At 47.9% G+C, this 24,873-nt stretch overlaps 1 protein-coding gene across 1 annotated transcript in view; it reads right to left on the bottom strand.

Annotated features, from left to right (window-relative positions):
- The window catches only part of phf21b (PHD finger protein 21B), a 222,109-nt gene that overhangs the window by 77,617 nt on the left and 119,619 nt on the right, over nt 1-24,873 (bottom strand). The window contains exons 6-7 of the mRNA XM_038781394.1: nt 14,127-14,132; nt 12,523-12,858 (exon numbers count right to left, since the gene is read on the bottom strand). Of these exons, the coding sequence (XP_038637322.1) occupies nt 12,523-12,858; nt 14,127-14,132 (342 nt within the window). The remainder of the gene's footprint in view (nt 1-12,522; nt 12,859-14,126; nt 14,133-24,873) is intronic.

Raw genomic sequence — 24,873 nt, 5'->3', positions numbered from 1 at the left:
GAAAAAAAACCAAAACACACAAATTTCAATTAACAACAACTCTATATAAAAAGAGGTAGGGGAAAGAGCAAGATAAGGAAAAATATAAAACTTTACAATCATGTTCCCCACACAAACCATCCCATCCACCAACAAAGTCCCTTTCAAACCCCCTCAGCTCAGCCCAAAGCCTTAAGCTTTAATGGTAGCCTCCGCTTCCTCTACCATCTCCATTAAATGGTCTTTTAATTATGTGTAACTCTCAGCCCGGTATCCCATGACAAACTGCGTGCCACTCTTACAAAGTGCCGACCTCATTCTTTTAAAGGCCGCACACTTCCTTGCCAATTGTGCTGTGATATCCTGATATATATTTCCCACTGCAACTCCCAATTCTCCTTGGCCCACTTCAGGACCCCCTCCCACCCACTTCCTAACCATGGCTATATTTGCTGTCCAGTAGTAGCTCATTATTTTTGCCCCCCCCCCATCCCTCTTCAACTCCCTGATGCTCTTAGCACCACTGCCAGTGGCTCTATCACTAAGGCAAAAAGCAAATGGGAGATAAAACTGTCTCCCACTCACCAAACTCACCCAATTTTCCCTTACACTTGCTACCGGTGCCCTATATAACAATCGGACCCACTCCACAAACACCCGCCTGAACCCAAACCAACCCAGCACTTCCCACAGATACTCCCATTCCATCCGGTCAAACGTCTTCTCCATGTCCGCCAGCTCCTGTCCCACCGGGGGCATAATTACTGTGTTTAACAACCGCCGAACATGAGCCGACAGATGTCTCCCCTTTACGAAACTTGTCTGGTCTTGCCCCATCACCCAAGGCACAGAGTCCTCAATCCACAAGGCCAAAATCTTTGCCAACAATTTGCCATCCACATTCATCTGTGATAACAGGCAGTGCTCAGTCTTTATCGTCATTCAAAATTAAAGATATCGAAGCCTGCTACAACTTTAATGTTAGAGTGTTTATAGCTAGCAGTCTTCAGGAGTTATTCAAACTACTCCAACACAATAAAATATTAACCAGACCGACTCAACATCAGCTGCCCTTGTTTCTGGGTCTGCTGCCGAAGGACGCTGGCCCGGCACCAGCTCGTCCAACTCTTTACCGTGAAAACAACGACAACGAGTACTGCCGGCCAGGAGGCAGGATAGTGACATCAGCAGATTTCCCCACTCTCAATTTCTGCCTCCAAATTGAAAATCCGGACCTATATTTACAAGTGTCAAAGAAATTTAAGGTACTTCCATACTACATACAAAACTTTACATTGTGAAATACCATCCTCCAGGAAATTTCACAATTTATTTTTTCAAAACAATCAAACGGCTAATGGGTCTGCAATTCCTGATTTAATTCCAGAGATTTTCTTTCGTTCTGGAATGTGTTAGAAATCTATAATCTTTTTCACACACAATTTTCATCAAGTGTACATCATCATCCAATAAACAATTGTCTACTTATTATTCAAAGTGTATGCCACCTTCAGTACTCATTACATTCACATATCACTTAAAATATTTGCTAAACAGAATACCATATACCACAGGAGATATAATTTCAGAGGCCAGCTGAACACATTTGCTTTCTTAGCATACCAAGCTAAAGGACCATACAACTCTCCCCATTCTGACCCACAAGAAATACTGTAAAGCCAGCTGCTGCAGAATAGCCATCAGGAAGATCAGCATGTAATGAATCATTAAAAATGATTAGCTTTAATCTTAGGTACACATGTTTTACTGGAGAGTGAGAGGTGAGACAGAGATAAAACAAGACCCAAAGCCTGCTGAATGTAATAATGGCCCCACCCGGGCAGAGGGCACCAGAGATGATCAACTCCCAGGATGCTGAGAAAGCCTTAGATCAAGTAGAATGGAGGTACCTGATGAAAGGTCACCACCCTTAGATCGGCAGAGTGGTGGAGGGCATTCGGAGAGGGGGCAGGGAGCAAAAGTTTGTTCTATGCGGATGACCTGCTCCTCTACATATTTAACTCCATGGCCAGCATGGGTAAGATTACAGGACACCTTAAGGAGTTTGGTAACTTCTCAGGTTACAAACACAACCTGGAGAAGGACAAAATCATCCCAGTCAACCCTGAGAGGAAGGAGCAGTGCTAGAAGAACTACCTTGTAAAGTGACCCAAACCAAGTTCAGGTACCTGGGGATACAAATAGCCCATAACTGGACGAGGCTCCACAAGTGGAACCTCTCCAGCCTGGTGCAGGGGGACCTGCAAAGATGGGACTCACTCCCTCTTTCACTGGCGGGAAGGGTACAGACGGTCAAAATGAACAAGTTACCTAGGTTCCTATTCGTATTCAGATCATTCACAATCTTCATTCCCAAATCCTTCTTCACCCAGGTCGACGAGCTAATCATGTCCTTTGTCTGGTGTGGCTGAGGGATCTGGAGGCGGACTAGGTCCAAATGGAGGAAGCCTCCCACATGGGGACGTCTCTCTTGAGCGCTGGCCACAGCACATCTCCCGGTCCTCCCACACACATATTCCAGGAGCCCGGTGGTACTGGAACCAGTTCAAGAGCCACTTCAAGCTTGGTGGTATGTCTATAGAGACCCCCATTTGCAACAACCATAGGTTCACACTGGCGAAGATTGATGCCACGTTTGGAGCGTGGAGGGAAGCAGAGGAACACTGAGGGTTAAGGACCTGTACATGGATGGGAGACTGGCATCCCTGGGGAAGCTCAAACTTCAAAAGGGCACGAGCTCAGATACCTGCTGCTAAGAGACTTTCTCTGCAAGGAGACAAAAACGTTCCCCCAGAAACCCAGACACACACTTTTGGACAATTGTAGGACTGGACTGGTTTGGGGATGACATGTAGCGACATTTATGGACAATTTCACAGAAATGGTCAGGACCCCTACGGAAAGGTGGGAGGGGGGGGGACGGGAAGAGGACGCTGGACATGGAGATGGGGGAGGATTCTGGATCGAGGCACTGCACAGGATCAACTCCATCTCAGCCTGCACCAAGCTAAGCCTGATGCAGCTCAAGGTGTTTCACAGCGTGCACATTACTAAGATATGCACAAGAGGGTTCTTCCTGGAGAGGGGTGGAGGATAAGTGCGAGCGGTGGTGGTGGGGGGGGGGGGGGGGGGGGGGGGGGGGGGGGGGGGGGGGGGGGGCCTCCAACCCATATGTCCTGCCGCAGCCACAGGAAGTTCTGGAATGTCTTTTTTGAGGCCAAATTCAAGGTTGTAAGTTTCGGGATGGAGCCGTGCCCATCTGTGGTGGTCTTTGGCTTCTCAGAGCATCCAAAGCACTACACAGGGAGGGGGCTGTGACAACTTAATGTGAAAATGCTGTTGAAGGGGGTGTCCTAAGATGAGACCCCTTAAAACTGAATAGCTAGGATAATACTAGAATAGTTCGACATGAATTAGTTTATTAAGGATTGAGATTAACAGTGCCAGGGTAATTAATCATGGTAAATATACCCAGCAATCATTATTAACCATTAAACATGTATTTTTAGGACCTGGCAGTAATAAGCATTCAAACTCTTGCTACAAGCGTTGGCCAGAATGCATGATGGGATTTAAGCTAGATAACTTGCCCATGTTTATCAGACAAACAGGGATATACAGAAATTGTGTGGTCATAGAACATACAGTGCAGAAGGAGGCCATTCGGCCCATCGAATCTGCACCGACCCACTTAACCACTCACTTCCACCCTATCCCATAACCCAATAACCCCTCCTAACTGTTTTGGTTACCAAGGGCAATTGATCATGGCCAATCCACCTAACCTGCACATCTTTGGACTGTGGGAGGAAACCAGAGCACCCGGAGACACGGGGAGAACATGCAGACTCCGCACAGACACTGACCCAGCGGGGAACCTGTACGGTGGCGCTGTGAAGCCACAGTGCTATCCACCTGTGCTACCATGCTGCCCCTATGGTCAGCAATAACTTGGTCAGTTTAGTAAGCGGTTCTTATCAGTGTGGGGGACAGTCCTGTCTCAGATAATCCATGGTGTAAAGAGTAACCAACTTTGGCATCCTGCCCCTACATGAACTATGAGGTGGGCAGGAACTAACTGTGACACGGAGGATGGGAATGTCAGAAAAACAAGTTTATAATGGACACAGCATTCTAGTAAACAATAGGTAGCATGATGGGGTTAAATCATGAGCTGATCACAAGTCTTCATTTTGCTTAAAAGTAAATTTTACTGGAGACTTCCGGTGGCGGCTATGAAGGAGTACGTCGCACATTTGGTGGCTCCCGCTCTGGTCGGACTTTTGGACCTTTTCGCCCGATTTTTTAACGGACTTGAATTGTAGAATGGATGTTAGTGGCAATTCTCTACTAAATTCCCACTTCGGTGCATGGAGAAAAGGACTAGAAGTGTTCGTAAGGGCAGAAATAAGAAGTCAGAGATGACTTGGGCTGCAGTTGCATAGCAGAGGCGAACCTCTGGCTTGTCAACCCAGGAGTCTATGGAGCAGCTGATGCACGTCATCCAGGAGGGCTTTGCTGCGCAGAAATGGGACTGCTTGGACCCCATAAAAGCCTCGACTGTGCGGTTGGAGCTCAGGTTGGATGCCCAGGATCAGACGATCCAAAAGGTGGCGAAGGCACTGGCTGAGCAGGAGCACCAGACCCCGGTGGAGCTGGAGGTGGGGATGCTGAGGGACCAGCAGAAGAAGCTTCTGGAGAAGGTGGAGGACCTAGAGAATAGGTCCCGCCGACAGAACCTAAGAATTCTCGGGCTCCCGGAGGGGTCCGAAGGAACGGACGCTGGGGCATACATTGCAGACATGTTTGTGAAGCTGCTGGGGGATGGGGCATTCTCCCGGCCCTTGCAGGTGGATAGGGCTCACAGAGCACCTGCAAAGAAGCCACAAATCGGAGGACCCCCCCCCCCCCCCCCCCCCCCCCCAACCAACCCCCTGAGGGCAATGGTGGTACGATTCCACAGATTCTCAGATAAGGAGCGTATTCTGCAGTGGGTAAAACAGTCACGGAGCTGTAAGTGGGATAATAGTATCCTGCGGGTTTACCAAGACCTGAGCATGGAGGTGGCCAGGAGGAGAGCATGCTTCAATCAGATCAGGACGATCCATTTCAAGGAAAACGTGAAGTTTGGACTGTTATACCCAGCCCGTCTCGGTCACACATGAGGATCAGCACTTTTACTTTGAGTCGCCTGAGGACGTGTTGGACTTTGCAAGAAACAACGGGCTGACCAAAGACTGAGAACCTTTGAACTTGGCTGCAACGTACGTGTTTCTGTTTTCTCTATTTTGCTTCTTTGTTTCTGTAAAAAGTTTCTCATTTTGCTTGGAACCAGCAATAGAGCTGAGTGAGTTTAGGTTTTCATTTGCACTGTTGAGAGATGGAGATGTGCTATTTTTGATCCTGGTGTTTCTTGGTTGGGCAATTGTGTGGGGATTGTTTGATGTTGGAGTTAATAGGTGGGAGACTATCTGGCGCCGGGGATGGGGGCCACCAAGCTAGCTGGGTGAGCTAGCTCTCGGAAGCGCAGTGGGGGGGGTGGGGTGCATATGGTTGGTTTAGGAAAGGGATTGGGTTACAGGGTGTTGTTGCGAGGGGGGTGGGGGGAGACTTGGGCTGAGGGACAGAGAGGAGGTCGGGAACTGCCTGGAGATGGACTGATGGAGGCGCGGATCACAGGCTGGCATGTTAAAGGGTTAAATGGGCCGGTCAAAAGGGCATGTGTGTTTGCGCATCTCGGGGACTGAAGGCAGACGTGGTAATGTTGCAGGTGACGCACCTTAAGGTAACGGACCAGGTTAGACTAAGGAAAGGCTGGGTCAGCCAGATATTTCATTCAGGACTAGATTCGGACTAGAGCGGTCACGATCCTGATCAATAAGCGGCTGGTGTTTGAGGCGGGTAGAATAGTCTCGGATGTGGGATGTCAGTATATTATGGTCAGTGGGAAACTGGAGGGGGTGCAGGTGGTATTCGTGAATGTATATACGCCAAATTGGGATGATGTGGAGATTATAAAGAGGATTCCGGGGAAGATACCGGACCTGGACTCGGGGACTTCAACACAATTATTGACCCGGGCTTAGGCCGGTCAAGCTCGAAAACGGGCAGGGTGCCAGCAATGGCAAAGGAACTAAGTGTAGCTCCGGACTGATTTCTTTATTTTGAGCAGAGTCTTTCTGGCTGGGGTAGTGGACATGGGGTATTCGGCGATTGCAATCTCAGACCATGCACCGCACTGGGTTGACCTGCAGGTTAGTAAAGATATCAATCAGTGCCTGCACTGGAGGTTGGATGTGGGACCTTTGGCGGATGAAGGGGTGTGCGAAATGCATTCAGAGCTACCTACAGGTCAATGACACGGCGGAAACTTCGGTAGCGGTGGTTTAGGAAGCACTGAGGACAGTGGTAAGGGGGAGCTGATCTCGATCCGGGCTCATAGGAGAAGACGACAGGGCAGGGACGGACAGACTGGTAAAGGAGATATTACAGATCAATAGGAGGTATGCAGAGACCCCAGAGGGCATGGCAGAGACTGCAGGCGGAGTTTAGCTTGCTGACCACAGGGAGGGCGGTGGAGCAGCTGAGAAAGACGAGTGGGGTGATTTAAGAACATGGGGAGAAGGCCAGCAAAATGCTTGCACAGCAGCTTAGAAGGAGGGAGGCAGCTAGGGAGATAGGGAAAGTAAACGACGGTGAGGGGAACCTGGTAGGGGTGAATAAGGCGTTTGGAGATTTTTACAGCAGGCTGTACAGGTCGGAACCCCCTACAGGGTCGGAGGGGATGAGGCGCTTCTTGGAGGGGCTGAATTTCCCAACGGTGGATGGAGAGCGGGTTGAAGGGCTGGGGACACCAATCGGACTGGAGAAGATAGCGGAGAGCTTGAAGGCCATGCAGGCAGGTAAAGCCCCAGGTCCGGACAGGTACCCAGTGGAGGTTTATAAAAAGTTCTCGGGGATACTGGGGCCAGTGTTGTTGAGGATGTTCAATAAGGCAAGGGAAAGAGGGGTGCTGCCCCCAATGATTTTGCTGATTCTTAAGCGGGACAATAACCCGGAGCTGTGTGGGTCCTACAGGCAAATTTCCCTGCTGCATGTGGATGCCAAGTTGCTGGCCAAAATCTTGTCCTCCAGGATTGAGGACTGCGTTCCAGACGTTATTGGGACCAGGCAGGGTTTGTTAAGGGTAGGCAGTTGGTGGCCAATGTAAGAAGGCTGTTAAATGTGATCATGATGACCCCGGTAGGTAGGGAGGTTGAGGAAGTGGTCGCAATGGATGCAGAAAAGGCTTTTTACCGAGTAGAATGGGAGTATCTGTGGGAGGTACTGTAACGGTTTGGATTCGGACAGGGCTTTATTGACTGGATCAGGTTACTGTATTAGGCTCTTGTGGCAAGTGTGCGGACAAACAGTACAACTTCGGACTATTTTAGACCGCACCAGGGGACGAGAGGGATGACCTCTCTCCCCACTGTTGTTTGTGCTGGCTATAGAGCCATTGGCAATTGCTTTGAGAGCTTCAAGGGGATGGGGGTGGGTGGAGCCCAGGGTTTCACTCTATGCAGATGATCCGCCTCTGTGCTTTTCGGACCCAATAAAGGGGATGGAGGAAATCATGAAGATTTTTGGGGAATTCGCCCGGTTTTCGGGGTATAAGCTAAACATGGATAAGAGTGAGATGGTTGTGGTTCAGGCAAGGCGACAGGAGGGGCGACTGGGGGAGCTACCGTTTAGGTCAGTAGGCGGCAGTTTTAGGTACCTGGGCACCCAAGTGGCACAGGAATGGGACTGGCTGCAAAAATTGAAACTGGCCCGGCTAGTGGGCCAAATGAAGGACGATTTCCGGAGATGGGACGCGTTTCCGTTGTCTCTGGCCGGGAGGGTACAAACAGTGAAAATGACGGCCCTCCCGACGTTCCTATTTGTATTCCAATGTCTCCCCATTTTTATTCCAGGGTCCTTTTTTAAGCGGGTCAACGGGGTGATCACAGGCTTCGTCTGAGCGGGCAAGACCCCGCGGGAAAGGAAAGTAATGCTCGAATGGAGTCGGGGAGAGGGCAGGCTAGAGCTGCCAAATTTTAGCAACTATTACTGGCCAGCTAACAGCATCAGGAAGTGGGTGGTGGGGGAAGAGGTCGGCGTGGGCACGTATGGAGGCGGCTTCTTGTAAGGGCACCAGTCTGGGGACATTGGTAACTGCGTCTCTGCCGCTCCCGCCAGCACGGTACTCCACCAGCCCCGGTGGTGGCAGCCCTGAGCGTTTGGTGCCAGTGGAGGCGACATGTCGGAGCATCGGTCTCGGCCCCAATTTGTGATAACCACCGGTTTGCCCCGGGGAGTATAGACGGGGGGGTTCTGGGTGTAGCGGAGAGCGGGGATTGAGAGGATGCGGGATGTGTTCATAGAGGGGAGCTTTCCGAGTATGAAAGTGCTGGAGGTAAAGTTTGGGATAGCAAGGGGAAACAAATTCAGATATCTGCAGGTGCAGGACTTCCTTCGTAAACAGGTAGCAACCTTCCTGCTCCTACCACTGAGGGGGATTCAGGATAGGGTAATTTCCAGAAGGTGGGTAGGTGCGCGGAGCGTCTCAGACATCTATAAGAAGCTTATAGGATCGGAGGAGACGCAGACCGAGGAGCTGAAGCGTAAGTGGGAGGAGGAGTTGGGAGGTGGGATAGAGGATGGTTATGGGCAGACACGTTGAGTAGAGTCAACGCGTCCGCAACATGTGCCAGGCTCAGCCTGATACAATTTAAGGTTGTGCACCGGGCTCACATGACAGTGGCCTGGATGAGCAGCTTCTTTGGGGTGGAGGACAAGTGCACAAAATGCGTGGGAGGACCAGCGAACCATGTCCACATGTTTTGGACATGTCCAAAGCTTCGGGGATTTTGGCAGGAATTTGCAGACGTCATGCCCAAGGTTTTAAAAACAAGGGTAGCGCTGGGACCAAAGGTGGCGATTTTTGGGGTGTCGGAAGATCCGGGAATCCAGGAGGAGAAAGAGGCAGATGTTTTGGCCTTTGCTTCCCTGGTAGCCCGGAGATGGATACTATTGGCATGAAGGGACTCAAAGACCCAAAGTCGGAGACCTGGCTATCGGACATGGCTAGCTTTCTATATGTGGAGAAAATTAAGTTCGCCTTGAGAGGTTCACTGTTAGGGTTCGACTGGGGGTGGCAACTGTTTTTTGACTTCCTTGTGGAAAATTAATCAGCAGCAGACCGGGGGGGGGGGGGGGGGGGGGGGAAGTAGTTTAGGTTAAGAGTAGGGGGGTAATAAGGGTGGGACCTGTACGAAAACGGTTTTTGCACTATGTTTATGGTTTCATGTATTATCTATATTGTAGTTTTTATACCAAAAATACCTCAATAAAATGTTTATTAAAAAAAGAGAAAATTTTACTGGACAATATAAAATTGACAGCTCCAAGAATTGGATTAAGTGCCAACTGGGGTGGGCTATTGGATTTTGAGAAACTCTATAATTTATGTGTTTGCAACAGTGTCAGAGTGATTTTTGCATTTATCCAGAACTCTTTCTCATGTATATGGACCAAGCTTGGAATAATAAAGCCGTCTTAACCGGGTTGATGTGTGTCTGCAGATCTATGTGTTCAGCTGTAACTAAGAGGGAGGAACCCCACGTAAAAGCTAGCTTAATGATCCTTCCCTGGTCTTTCAGGAGGTATGTCAAACTTTCTCTAACTTTGTTTTGTCTCTGTTTGTCAGTTGCCTTTGTGCGCAGGCAGTTCCCCTTGGTCCCTCAGCTACCAAAGGTATACTCTACTGGATAGCTTGTTAACTCAGGATGAGCTGGGGGAAGGGAAGATTGGGTGGCTGTTGGAAATGGTGCCAGTGGAGGAGATCAGATGGAAATGGGAGGTGGTGTTGGGAATAGAACTTGTTAGGGGGGGCCTGGAGAAAAAGAAAGTACCGGGTGAATTCAACATCCTCCTGTGCCAGGATGAGCCTGATAAAGTTTAAGGTTGTGCACAGGGCCCACATGATGCTCGCTCGTATGAGTGCGTTCTTTCTGGGACAAATGCAAGAGGTGTGCAAGGGGGCCTGCGAATCAAGCACATTTGGTTTGGTCTTGCCAGAAGCTCGGGGGATTCTGGACCTGTAGCTTCGAGATACTGTTGGAGATCATGGGGGTGTGGATGGCGCCGTGTCCACCGGTGGTGACCTTCAGAGTTTCGGAGATACTGGAGGGGATGGGGGCCGATGTCGTGGTCTTCGCCACTCTGATCGCCTGGCAACGAATCCAAATGTGTCGATGTGGTTGGGGGATATGACAGAGTTCTTACAATTGGAGAAGATTCCTAAGTTCTCTCTTGGAGGGTAGGTGGAGAAATTTAATGTAAGATGAAGGCTGCTTTTGTCTCTATTGAAGGATTTGTTTGTCACCAGTGGGTAGTTGTGTGTGTGGATGGGGATGGTTTTGGGGGGGGGGACCGGACCTGTTTGCAATTTGGTTGTATCTTTGAATGAAAATATGATTTGCTAACTGTGTTTGAAATAAAATATATATATACTTTAATTTATTTGCAGCCACTAAAATCTTACAATCAGATCGGATGACAGTGACTATTCCGGTCATCAAGGTAGCATTTGACCAAATTTTACATCAAGGAACAAGCAAAGACAATGGAAATCAGGGAGAAAATGCTACACTGGTTGGAATCACACCTAGCACAAAGGAAGATGTTGTAGCAGCAGGAGGCCAATCATCTCATCCCCAGGACATCACTACAGGAGTGCCTCATTTGATTTTGATTTGATTTATTATTGTCACATGTTTTAGTATACAGTGAAAAGTATTGTTTCTTGCATGCTGTACAAACAATGCGTACCGTATACAAGGAAGGAAGGATAGACTGCAGTTCCCTAGGCCTATCCATCTTTAGCTGCTTCATCAATTACTTCTTCCAACAGAAGGTCAGAAATGGGAATATTCATTGATGATTCCAACGCGTTCGTTATGGGGAGATGGTTACATAGTGGTAATGTCACTGAATGGGGAACCCAGAGACCCAGGTTAATGCTCTGGTTCAAATCCCACCACGGTAGCTGGTGGAATTTAAATTCAATTAACCAACAACAATCTGGAACTAATAGCTAGTCCCTGCAATGTGAAACTTTCACTGATTGTCCTATAAACCCATTTGGTTCACTCATGTCCTTTAGCGAAGAAAATATGCAGTCCTAATATGCAGTCCTAACCTGGTCTAGTCTATATGTGAGCCCAGACCCACAGCAATGTGGTTGACTCTTAACTGCCCTCTGAAATGGTCCAGCAAGCCACTCAGTTATACCGAACAAGTATGGAAAAGTCAAAAAGGAATACCAAACAAACCACCCGGCATCAACCTCGGGACTGTGGAGACGATGTCCCACCTTCACATTGGGGATACTCTTCAATGTGCTATGTGGCACTACCACCATACTAAATGAGATCAATCCATTAAGAACAGATCTAGCAATGCAAAAATGATAACATGAGGCACTGTGACTATCTGTAAAGAAGAACCATAATCTGTGACCTCATGGCTCAGCATATCCCACACTCCACCATTAACATCAAGCAGGGTAACAACTTTGGTTCACTGAATAGTGCAGGAGAGCATGCCAGAAGCAGCAGCAGCAGGGATGCGGAAAATTAGGCATCAACCTAGTGAAGCTAAAACATAGGACTATTTGCCAAACAGAGGAAGCAGCATGCAATACACCGGGTTAAGTGTTCCCACAACAAGGGGCAGTATGGTGGTGCAGTGGTTAGCACTGGTGCCTCACAGCACCAAGGTCCCAGGATCGATCCCAGCCCTGGGTCACTGTCAGCGTCGAGTTTGTACATTCTCTCAGTGTTTGCGTGGGTTTCGTCCCCACAACCCAAAAGATGTGCAGGGTAGGTGGATTGGCCATGCTAAATTAACCCTTAATTGGAAAAAATGAATTGGGCACTCTAAATGTAAAGAAAAAAGTGTTCTCACAACCAACAAATCAAATCAAAGCTCTACGGTCCTGCCACATCTAGTTGTGAATGGTGGTAGACAATTAAACAACTAACTGCAGAAGGAAACTCAACAAATATCCCCATCCTCAATTATTTGGGAGCACAGCACGTCAAGTGCAAAAGATACGGCTGAAGTATTTGCAACAATTTTTAGCCAGAGTTGCGAGTGGATGATTCATCTTGACTTCTTCCTGAAGTCACCAGCATCACAGGTGCCAGTCTTCAGCCATTCTGAATTACTCCAAGTGGTATCTAAAAACAGCTGAAGGCTTTGGATAGTGCAACAGCAATGGGCTGAAGATATTTAGGAATGTTTCATCGTTTAAAATTGACCTGATAGCCACTTGGGAAACAATACTGGCTGGAGATGCAGAAAGGGGAATGTAATAAATAATAACACAAAATATGGAATTGAATTCATTCATCTTGGATTCCGTACAATTATAGCCTTGTCTGCTCCAAATCAGTTCCCTTATGTCAAATAGTTTCTTCAAAGGTTGTTCCTTACCTTGTCTGTGCTGAGTAGAAGAGGTTGGACACTGATGGTGTCACTGGTTAGGGAGACTGTACTGCTGCTCATACTGCCATTGTTTGGAGAAGCAGAAATGATTGCAAAAGCCACACCAGCACTGCTGATTGGTGTAGAGATCAATGGTGATTCTGCAAAACTGTGCGTTTGGCCAGTTGATGTCTGCACATGGTTGACAGTGTTGTTGGCAGTAGGAAGAGCAGGACTTGGGTTCTTGATGCTGACTACAGTGGTCTTCTGAAGAGACTGAGGCTGACTGGAAGTCTGGTCACGGCACAGAGTGATTGAGAGGCTGTCCGGAATCAGGGTCTTGGCCTAACCTGCAGAAACAAACAAATTATCAAATCCTGAAAACACATTTTAAAATATTATTTCATAAAATAATTGATTAAAAAATTCACCATACGAAGTCTACATATAGCCTAACCTGAACACTATGGGATGTTTGGATACAAGACAGCCAGAAACAATGTTAATTAATGTATATGCTTCACAAAACATAATAGGTCAAATAGTCCTGTCTCCATATCGAAGACCAGACTATGCATTGGGGCCGTGTGGAAGCCATGATTTGTAAACTTACAAAGGGATTGCCCAGGAAGTTTAAACTTCCGAATGACAATCCCTTCCTCCCCAGGACCCTTTATGAGTGTCTCAGACACGGAACTAAAGCCAGAGACTTTAGACAGTTCCACAGTACTTACCCAATTTTTCCAAATAAACATTTTATTGAGGTATTTTTGGTATTGTAACAACAACAAAATAAATAATGTATATGAAACTAGAAACATAGTGCAAAAGCTTCATAGGCATCTCCCTTCCTTACAGGTCCCACCTTTATTAAACCCCCCCCCCCCCAACCACCTTCTGCTGATGATTAATTTTCCGCGAAGAAGTCGACAAACAGTTGCCACCTCCGGGTGAACCCTAACAGTGACCCTCTCAAGGCGAACTTGATTTTCTCGAAACAGAGAAAGCATGTCCGATAGCCAGGTCTCCGACTTCGGGGGCTTTGAGTCCCTCCAAGCTAATAGTATCCGTCTCCGGGCTACCAGGGAAGCAAAGGCTATAACGTCTTCCTCTTTCTTCTCCTGGATTCCCAAGTTTTCCGACACCCTGAAAATCACACCTCTGGACTCAGTGCCACCCTTATTTTTAACACTGTGGGCATGACATCTGCAAACCCCTGCCAAAATCCCCGAAGCTTCGGACATGCCCTGAACACGAGACATGGTTCGCTGGTCCTCCCGCACATTTTGCACACCTGCCTTCCACCCCGAAGATTCTGCTCAGCCGGGCCACTGTCATGTGAGCCCGATGAACGACCTTGAACTGTATCAGGCTGAGCCTGGCACATGTTGTGGACGCATTGACTCTACTCAAAGCGTCCGCCCATAGACCATTCTCTATCTCTCCTCCCAGTTGCGCTTCGGCTCCTCGGTCTGCGTCTCCTCCGACCCCATAAGTTCCTTGTAAATGTCAGAGACGCTCCCTTCTCCTACTCACCCTCTCGAAACTACCCTGTCCTGAATCCCCCTTAGTGGTGGGAGCGGGAAGGTTGACACCTGTTTACGTAGAAAGACCCGCACCTGCAGATACCTGAATTTGTTTTCTCTCGCCAACCCAAACTTTACCATTAGCGCCCTCATACTCGGAAAGCTCCCCTCGATAAACATATCCCCCATCCTCTCAATCCCTGCTCTCCGCCATAAGCGGAACCCCCCAACCATACTTTCTGGGGCAAACCGGTGGTTATTAGAGATCGGGGACCAGACCGATGCTCCCCTCTTCTCCCACATGTCTCCACCATTGCCCCCAGACTCTCATGGCCGCCACCACCACGGGGCTGGTGGAGTACCGTGCCGCCAGGAACGGCAGAGGCGCAGTTACCACTGCCCCCAGACTGGTGCCCCTGCATGAAGCCGCCTCCAGACGCTCCCATGCCCCACCACCCACTTTCTGATGGCTAGATTCGCCACCCAGTAATAGTTACTAAAATTTGGCAGCGCCAGCCCACCTTCCTGACTCGCGGGGTCTTTCCCGTCCAAACAAAGCCAGTGATCACTTTGTTGACCCATTTAAAAAAGGACCACGGAATAAAGATGGGGTGACACTGAAATACAAACAGTAATCTCGGGAGGACCGTCATCTTCACCTTCTGCACCCTCTCAGTGAGAGACAACGGAAGCGCGTCCCATCTCCGAAAATCGTCCTTTATTTGGCCCACCAGCCAGGCCAGATTTTATTTATGCAGCCGGTCCCATTCCCGCGCCACTTGAATGCCTAGGTACCCAAAGCTTCCCCTTACTAATCTAAACGGCAGCTTCCCCAATCGCCTCTTCTGTCCCCTCACCTGGACCGCAAACATCTCACTTTTCCCCATATTTAGCTTATCCCTGAAAACCGACCAAATTCCCTTGGAATCCTCACAATTTTTTCCAACCCCTCTATTGGGTCCGATGCATAGATAAGCAGGTCGTCTGCATAGAGCCATAGAGCAAGACTCTGTGCTCCACCCACTCCCCCCCCCACCCCCCCCCCCCCCCCCCCCCCCCCCCCCCCCCCCCCCCCCCCCCCCCCTCGAGGCTCTCAGAGCAATTGCCAATGGCTCTATAACTAGCACGAACAACAGTGGGGAGAGGGGACATCCCTATCTCCTCCCCCAGTGCAGTCTAAAATAGTCCAATGTTGTCTTATTCGTCCGTACACTTGCCACAGGAGACTGATACAGCAACCCGACCCAGTCAATAAAGCCCGCCCAAATCCGAACCATCCCAGTACCTCCCGCAGATAATCTCAATCTACCCGATCAGAAGCCTTTTCTGCATCCATTGCGATCACTACCTCCACATTCGACTTTTAATTAATTCAAATTTCACCATCTTGAAATTGATGGTCAGACAATCCATGAGTCTTTAGAGCTGGTCTTCCGCCTGGACAATTAGTGCAGTATTGTGCACTATCAGCATACAGATGTTTCAGATCAGGATATGCCACACTTTTCGTCTTGTTAAGTTGTAGATTTTCCCTTCTGATTGAGCATGATTGTACACTCCTTCCATCTCAGCAGGTAAAGCTTAGGTCTAGAGTAGCTAAGACACAGCTCTGTTTCACCCCATTCTTCATTTCAAAATTATCAGAGATGGAGCCATCAAGCAGAATAGTACCATGCATATTATGATGGAATAACTATGAGACTGTAAAGCTAGAGAGATATGGCACAAGGAGGTGCCGAGGGTTTTGGCCAAGGTTGGTATCATGACCAGTACCAGAACGGCCTGTTCCTATGCTCCATCATTCTTTGTTGACTGCTGATTTTCTCAGACAGGTCTCACTCATAGTATCAAATGCTTTTGCGAAATTCACAAAAGCAAGATAGAGTGGTGTTTGCTCCTATCTGCAATTCTCTTAAAGTTCAAATGGAGAGAAAATCATAACCACAGTGGATCTGCCGGCTCTGAAGCCACGTTGTGCCTCTGGGTATATATTCTGTTGGCTATTTTATGATGCCTCCTTGGAATGACTCTGGCAAAGCCTTTGCAGTTAATATTGAGTGAGTTGCCCGGTAGTTGTTAGAATCCCCTCGGCCTTGTAGTATACAAAAATCTTTGCATCACACATATCCTTTCGGACAGCGGAGGAGATGGAGGCCATCGTGAATTTTTTCTTCAGGTGGGGCTTTTCATATTAGAGTAACTCAGCTGGTATTCTGTCCTTTCCAGGTGCTTCCTTGCCAAAGTCCAAGCATGATTGCACGAATCAAGCAAAGAACAACTTCTCTGGCTTGAGCAGGTGCACATAATGGAAGTTTGTCCCAGCCCTATGGATAAGCTATACGGAGAGGTAGCCTGTGCCATGAGATCAGCAGGGCACCCAAAGCTCCAATGAAAAGATGCTGTTGAAACAGACATGAAAGCCCTCAACATATGACGACAAGTGGCAAACTTTAGCTGATAGCTGATGCAGATGGCATCACCAGCTGTGGCAGGAATTTACACCATGATGACCTGTTGTTTCAGAAGTTCAAAAGCAGGTGCCAGCCCAGCAAGCAAGATGGCAGCATGGATCATTCCGAACTATCGGTAAGGGACAACCTTGTGCGGCACTTGTGGCAGACTTTGCCTTTCTAGAATCAGCTTGTTTAGCCAGATGGAAAGATGCCCATCCAGTTACAAGGTCAAACTTGGAATGTTTTTCAGTCTGGTAATACACCAACATGGAAGTAAGCATACCAGATCCAACTACAATTAAAATTATTCCATAGAAATATTTTTCTTTATGACTGTTTAAAGATAGATTCACTACCTTTAGAGTCCTTGCATAATTATTTTGGCCTTGTCTAAATAATAAATATCAAACTACCAATACGTGTAATCCCACGTATAATAGAACATAGACCATTCGCATGACAGGCGAATACGTGTAACACTATGCCCTTCTCGAACCTTAGGATTTGATAGTATTGTAATGTGTGTCCAACAGATTGATGTGTTATGTCTAGTATGTCGGTGAAGAGAGTTAGCATGCTAGTTTGTGTCTCACATTTCGCACATTCTGACTAGCAGCGATGTGAAAAGACAGGCTCCTAAACACACAAGTCTCTCCCTGTTAGTAGAAAGCCTCTCTATCACAAGTCCTCAGTTGTGCCTCCTAATGGTGATACACAGAAACTGCAGCCACAAGCTAAATGCTTCAGAAGCATTTGGAGGAGATTTGGCCGTGACATGCAGTGTGGCGACATGCTCTGGGGTTCATGTACCAAACATTGAGCTATGGTGAATAGCTCCAACGTCTTGAGAATACCTTGAAATAGTTGAAGGCTAAAGAAGTAAACCCTGACAAAGAAAGCTGGAGTGGAACCCAAAGACAGACTAATGTCTAAAGATGTCATCCTTCCAGCAACTCCTGCAACTAACCTTGTGCAAAATGTAATGTTATGCATTCCTTTGGACTCAATTGGGAAGGTCAAGAGGGGACCCTGACATTTGAACAGCTCAGGGCTTCGAGAAGCTCCAAAGAGTCACATGGACTCGAAACGTTAACTCTGTTTCTCTTGCCACAGATACTGCCAGACCTGCTGAGTTTTCACAACATTTTTATGTTTTCATCTCGGATTTCGAGCATCTGCTTTTACCTCCATAGTTCTGCCCAGGCTTGTGCCCTAGAGAGCTCATTCCAGTTTTGCTGCAGAGCACTGACATTACTCAGGAGAGAGCAATTATAAATGATAAGCTCAACTTGATTGGCATAGAGAACAGATGCCGACAATGGCCGGAAGGAGCATCATGTCCCACTGGTCAGCAACCATCTACCTTAAATTAGGGAGCTCCTGATGACGAAGGTGCAGACACGCCATGATCCACCTACTTGGAGCTTAAGGAGTCTCCGCTCAACAAGTGGACCAAATTCACTACACCAGGCAAATAAACAAAACAAAAATATAGGAGATGCCAACTCTTCGATTGACAAGCTGGAACATCAGCACCATGTACAGGGCTGACAGACAACTTGCAATTTATTTGATAATGCACATAAGACATTGTGGTCAACCTGGAACTTGATAGACTGAACACTGACATAGAGAGAAGGTTCACCAAGAGAAAATCATAAAAGAAAAATATTTAAAACATTTGAAAGTTCATCTTACAGAGGAAAGAGGAAACATGTGCACAGGGTGTAGTCTTCATCATAAAGAACTCATTGGTCTCAATGGTAGCCCCCCCCCCCCCAGCTAAAATTGGTTCAGAACATGTTCTCTCCATCTGCCTTTCAGCTCAAACAGGGATATCTAACCTCATGAATGTTTATGTTCCAACACCGTGCTCTAGTAACAGAGGTGAGAAACTAGTTCTATTAAGAGCTTGACACTACCATCAGCAGAATCACTAAGACAGAACATTGTAACATAATAAGGGATGTCAATGCAAGAGTGGGCACAGTCCAATACGCATGGACTTCCTGCTTCAGGCATAATGGTATGGAGAAGGTAAATGAAAACTGACAGTCTAGTTGAGCTCTGCTGCTGCCACAAGCTTTATGTAACTAACGCGCACTTTCAGAACTAACCATGTCACAAATGTCCTGGAGACATCCAAGAGCAGGACACTGATACCAACTAGATCTCATTAATACCAGATGTGGCCCTCTCAACAGCATTTTGAACACATGCCGCTATCACCGCACTGACTGCGATATAAATTATTCCCTGGAATGGAACAGGGTTAGGATGCAACCGTTCAAGATTTTTCATTTAAAGCAGAAAGGCTGTTCTTGTATCAGCACAGCCATATTATCTATTCAGATAACAACCAACAGTTCCTTGAATTAATTGAACAGGTGCTCTCCCACACAGACTACAGATGCAAGTGGAATATACTTCAAGACATCCTTTACAAGACCACACTCTCAACATATGGGAAGGAGGAGTGCAAAGAAATCTGACTAGCTCAAGCTAACATAACTGTAATCAAACCTGAAGCAAATCAATCTGGTCTCATTAATAACAAGAGAGATCCGAGGGAAAAAGCTTTGAATGCAGGTGCTGATGCCTCCTGGTTACAACTTTGCCAGAATATCCAGATGTCCTTTGACAAAGGGAACACTGGGAGGCATGATAGGTTCAAAATGTCAACAGGTCCATCAGCAAAGTAAACAGCTGGTACGTCATCATCAACAGCACTGAACAGTTAGAGGGATGTTTGGAACACTAGCTTCAGTTGTGTTGTCGAGAGAACACAGTTGCTGATGATATTTACCACCCGAACTCATCAAGTACGGGAAACTGGCACTCCTGCATGAACTTCTCTATCTCTGCAGAGGGAGGGGGTAGTGTATCAGGATCTGCATGATTCAATCATTGTGACCCTGTACAGGAACTATTGCAGCATTTCCCTCCTGGGCATTGTGGGAAAAATATTTGCCCACATTGACCACGTCAGGCCGTAGATCTTGGCTGAATGCTTCTTTCCAAATACTAGAGTAGTTTCAAAACTAGAAAACCCATAATCAACATGATCGTCTCAGGCCATCAGCTGCAAATGAAATACCGTGAACAAAGATGACCATTAAATCTGGCCTTCATCAATCTAACCGGGGTATTCACCCATGTGAGCAAGGGCAGTACATTTAAGTTGCTTAAGAAACAGCCACCAAAGCTGCTCAATGTGATCTCCTATTTCCATGACAACAGGATACATATGGCCAGCTTTGATGGGGCAACATGCAAATCCTTTGAGGTCCACAGCGAGGTCAAACAAATCTGTTCTGTGCTGACACACTGGCATTTTCTTCTCTTTGCTGCTGTTATATGCCTTCATTTCATCAACAGAAGGTGGCTACTTACATACCAGAGGAGGGATTCTCCCCTACCCGACGGGGGGGGTAGTGCCAACCACTCCGGCGTCGGGCCTCCCCAAAGGTGCGGAATTCTCCGCACCTTTAGGGGCCAAGCCCTCACATTGAGGGGCTAGGCTCGTGCCGGAGTGGTTGGCACCACACCGACTGCCGCCAAAACCGGCAACAACGGCCTTTTGACGCCCGCCGCTGGGACTGGTCGAAAGGCCTTCGCCGGTTCGCGCATGCATCGGTGGGCCCTGATCGCGGGCCTGGCCACCGTGGGGGCGGGGGGATCGGCGGCGAGAGCGTGGCCCCGGGGTCCGATCGCCCCGCGCCCCCCCCCCCCCCCCCCCATGACCCCGGGGGCACGCTCGCGCCGCCGATCCCCCCGCCACCAGAGGTGGTTCAAACCACGGCGGCGGGAGAGGCCTCCCAGCGGCGGGACTTCGGCCCATCGCGGGCCGGAGAATCGCCACAGGGGGCTCGCCGATCGGCGCGGAGGGCTCGCCGATCGGTGGGGCGTGATTCTCGTCCCCGCCAATTCCCGGGTGGCGGAGAATTTCTGCCACGGCAGGGGCGGGATTCTCGGCGGCCCCGGGCGATTCTCCGACCCTGCGGGGGGTCAGAGAATTTCGCCGCAGACCAGAAAGCTCTTCAGCTTTGCTCACCCGAGATTCAAGACAAAAGTACACAACATTCACATCAGAGTTGCTTTACGCCACTGATGCTGGGCTAAGAGCCCTTTATTACAATGTCATTGACATCTGCAGTGGCGTGGCCATGTTCACCAGAAGAATGATGGTGATATACCCAAAGACCTTCTTTACAGTGAACTGGTCAGGGTCAGTTAGACGCCCATAGTCCTGCTGCAAGGAAGCATCTAAGAAAGAAATGAAAATGGAAGACAGTGACCGATGGTCATGACTTCCGGAGATTGAAGGTTTGGAAAAATATTGGGAGAGGCAAGGATAAATTGAAAGTTAGCTGATTGAAAAGAGGGCACAAAGTAATCAGGGGAGGCTAGCGATGTGTGCACCTTCTCCGCTCACTGCTCTCATCTTCAAATACAACAAAGACTATTATTCCAGAGTAAGGCTCCTTAGCCAGACCAAGGCTATGCTCATCCCAGGATTGACCACCAAGATGCAACCCTTTGTCTCATGAGATGGAAAGCTGCCAAAGAACGTGTGAACCTTGCATACCATTCCAAGAATGAAAACCATTCTACAATTTCTTCATCCATCGCAAAAGGTTACCAATAATTGATGGGTGGTTACTCATGTTGGAACATAATAAATCAAACTCCAGAATCAATCATAAGAAATCATCACATCCAACAGTAAAATTAAGACACAGTATGTAATGACCATATAAACATTACCCGAGACGGCAGCTCAAGTGGGAGACCAATACATCTTGTAAACCTTCAACTTACCGTCTCATTTTTCTGTACAACATTACAGTATAGAATGGCTGCTTTGTGACAGGTTTCCCTTGATTATCTGCACCGGAGCAAATAACTGATTTCAAATGTATAAGAAACGTTACAGCTTAAAGTTGAATGCTTAGCTGCAGTACAAAAACAGTACTGGTGCAGCAGTGCAAGTTCTGAAACTTTATAAGGAGTAGTAATGTGGTAGCAGTTGGAACAATGGGACAAATAAAACAAGGCGGCAACTTTTGAGCTGGAAGCAGACCCCAGGAACCCTGGCAGCAGGCAGCAGACTGCCTGGTTGTGATTTAAAATAATCAGGGCTCTTAAAAATATTGATTGTGTTGCCACAAGCTCTCCAGTGGACAGGCCCACTATTGCAGCCATCAAAACAAGCCCTGGGCAGAGGATGGAATTGGTGGAGAGGAGCAAACATGATTTCAGTCTTCCCAATTTCTCACTAAAAAAATTGTGCTGAGGTGGAGCTGGGTATTGTCATCTCACATACAAACTGATCATGTGGATGATGTCACCAAGGCACAATAGTAAAGCTGAGGAAGTGAAAGGAATCACAGAAAAATCTTTGGCAAACCACGGTGTACAGATGACAAGCAAGGCAATTGCTGGGGAAACTCTGGCTACAATCTGTGGTGACCTACCAGGGCCTCGACTAGTGCTTAGGCCCGATTGAAATTGTCCATATTAAATTAAAGAATGGGGCCCTTCACAGTAACTCCAGCATAGCCTCATGGGAATTCGGACTGGTCAAGTAACATACACTAGAAGTCAGATAGGTTGTGACAAACCCAGGCCAGGCCAGACTCTCGGGCGCCTGACGTTCCTGCCGTCACCTTATTTGGCAAAAGTGTACGCGTGAACATGGCCACTGGAGATGGATATCTGGGGCAGGCCCAAGGTGACCTGTCAATTGGATCATTGGTCACTAAAAACCCTTTTTGATACCCCATTGGCAAAAGGCCATAGGAAGTGGGAAAAGGACACAAAGCCAAAAAGGGATAAAAGTAGGCACTCCGGACAACTCGTCAGCAAAGACTCGGCATGGGAGGTGACATGGCCAGACCAGTGAAGAAGGGAAGGAAAGGAAAGGGAAGGGAACGAAAGGGAAGGAAAAGGGAAAGGGAATGAAAAGAAAAGGAAAGGAAAAGGGAAGGAAAAGAAAAGGAAAAGAAAAGGAAAAGAAAAGGAAAAGAAAAGGGAAGGAAAAGGGAAGGAAAAGGGAAGGAAAAGGGAAGGAAAAGGGAAGGAAAAGGGAAGGAAAAGGGAAGGAAAAGGGAAGGAAAAGGGAAGGAAAAGGGAATGGAATGAAATGAAAAGGGAAGGAAAGGAAAGTGAAGGGGAAGGAGGGGAGGAAGGGCCAGCGAGAACTACCTTCGTGATAAGGATAATCGCAAGGATATCCCAGGGAACTGCAGGCCAGTGAGCCTTACATCAATGGTAGTGAAATTAAGGGAGAGAATTTTTCGAGAGAGGATCTACTCCCATTTGGAAGCAAATGTACATATTAGCGAGAGGCAGCATGGTTTTGTGAAGGGGAGGTCATGTCTCACTAACTTGATAAGAGTTTTTCAAGGAGGTCACAAAGATGATTGATGCAGGTAGGGCAGTGGATGCTGTCTATATGGACTTTGACAAGGTCCCTCATGGCAGACTGGTACAAAAGGTGAAGTCACACGGGATCAGGGGTGAGCTGGCAAGATGGATACAGAACTGGCTCGGTGATAGAAGGCAGAGAGCAGCAATGGAAGGGTGTTTTTCTGATTGGAGGGCTGTGACTAGTGGTGTTTGCAGGGATCAGTGCTGGGACCGTTGCTGTTCGTAGTATATATAAATGATTTAGAGGAAAATATAACTGGTCTGATTAGTAAGTTTGCAGACGACACAAAGGTTGGTGGAATTGCAGATAGCGATGAGGACTGTCAGAGGATACAGCAGGATTTAGACTGGGGACTTGGGCAGAGAAATGGCAGATGGAGTTTAATCCAGTCAAATGTGAGGTAATGCATTGTGGAGGTTCTAACACAGGTAGACAATATACAGTGAATGGTAGATCCTTCAAGAGTATTGACAGTCAGAGAGTTCTTGGTGTACAGGTCCACAGGTCACTGAAAGGGGCAACACAGGTGGAGAAGGTAGTCAAGAAGGCATACGGCATGCTTGCCTTCATTGACCGGGGCATTGGGTATACAAATTGGCAAGTCATGTTGCAGCTGTATAGAACCTTAGTTAGGCTACACGGAGTATAGTGTTCAATTCTAGTCACCACACTACCAGAAGGATGTGGAGGCTTTAGAGAGGGTGCAGAGGAGATTTACCAGGATGTTGCCTGGTATGGAGGGCATTAGCTATGAGGAAAGGTTGAATAAACTTGGTTTGTTTTCACTGGAACAACGGAGGTTGAGGGGCGACTTGATAGAGGTCTATAAAATTATGAGATGCATAGACAGAGTGGATAGTCAGAGACTTTTTCCCAGGGTAGAGGGGTCAATTACTAGGGGGCATAGGTTTAAGGTGGTGCGAGGGGCAAGGTTTAGAGGAGATGTACGAGGCAAGTCTTTTATACAGAGGGTAGTGGGTGCCTGGAACTTGCTGCCGGAGGAGGTGGTGGAAGCAGGGACGATAGTGACATTTAAGGGGCATCTTGACAAATACATGAATAGGATGGGAATAGAGGGATTCAGACCCCGGATGTGTAGAAGATTTTAATTTAGACGGGCAGCATGGTCGGCGCAGACTTGGAGGGGCGAAGGGCCTGTTCCTGTGCTGTACTTTTCTTTGTTCTCTGTGAAGACGGACCAGAGGAACACCAGCAATCAGACCCATAGCCCGACTAAGCCATCTTTGCTTTAGTATATACTGATCATGGGTACCTCTAGTATTTTTGCAATCACAAATCACAGAATTTACAGCGCAGAAGGAGGCCAACCGGATACAGGGGCAGGTGCCAAACATGTGTGCCACCAAGGCCAACACTGCACAGGTGGCGTCTGCATTGGGGCCTTGGGGGAAAGGTTTCAGCTGTAGATCAGCATGTCCAAGGCCTGGGCATTCTGTGCGGGCATTGGGTGAGGCCCAGGACAGGGTTGCCCTCTCACAGGCAGCATTGTGTCAGACCCAGCTGGACACTGCAGTGGCGCTCCTGAGCGTGGCCCAGTCACAGCAGGCACATCGAATCTGCACGAATCTGCACATAACCTTTTTGGACACTAAGGGCAATTTAACATGGCCAATCTACCTAACCGGCACATCTTTGGACTGTGGGAGGAAACTGGAGGAAACCCATGCAGACACGGGGAGAACGTGCAGATTCCACACTCAGCGACCCAAGCTGGGAATCGAACCTAGGACCCTGGAGCTGTGGAGCAACTGTGCTAACCACTGTGCTACCATGCTGCCCACATTTTGTGGTTAATATGAGGACTAACTGTGTTAAATAAATATTGTTGAATTTAAACTTTTGTTTGTGGGTTGTTCGTCGCATTGTTAAAGACATACTAGGTAAAACTTTTAAGTAAGTAAACCGGTCGAAAGTATCTGAGGTTCAC

The sequence above is a fragment of the Scyliorhinus canicula genome, chromosome 20 (genome assembly GCF_902713615.1).
Source record: "Scyliorhinus canicula chromosome 20, sScyCan1.1, whole genome shotgun sequence".
Taxonomy (NCBI): Eukaryota; Metazoa; Chordata; class Chondrichthyes; order Carcharhiniformes; family Scyliorhinidae; genus Scyliorhinus; species Scyliorhinus canicula.
Note: the sequence above shows the minus strand (reverse complement) of the source record. Positions and strands in the feature narration are given on the sequence as shown.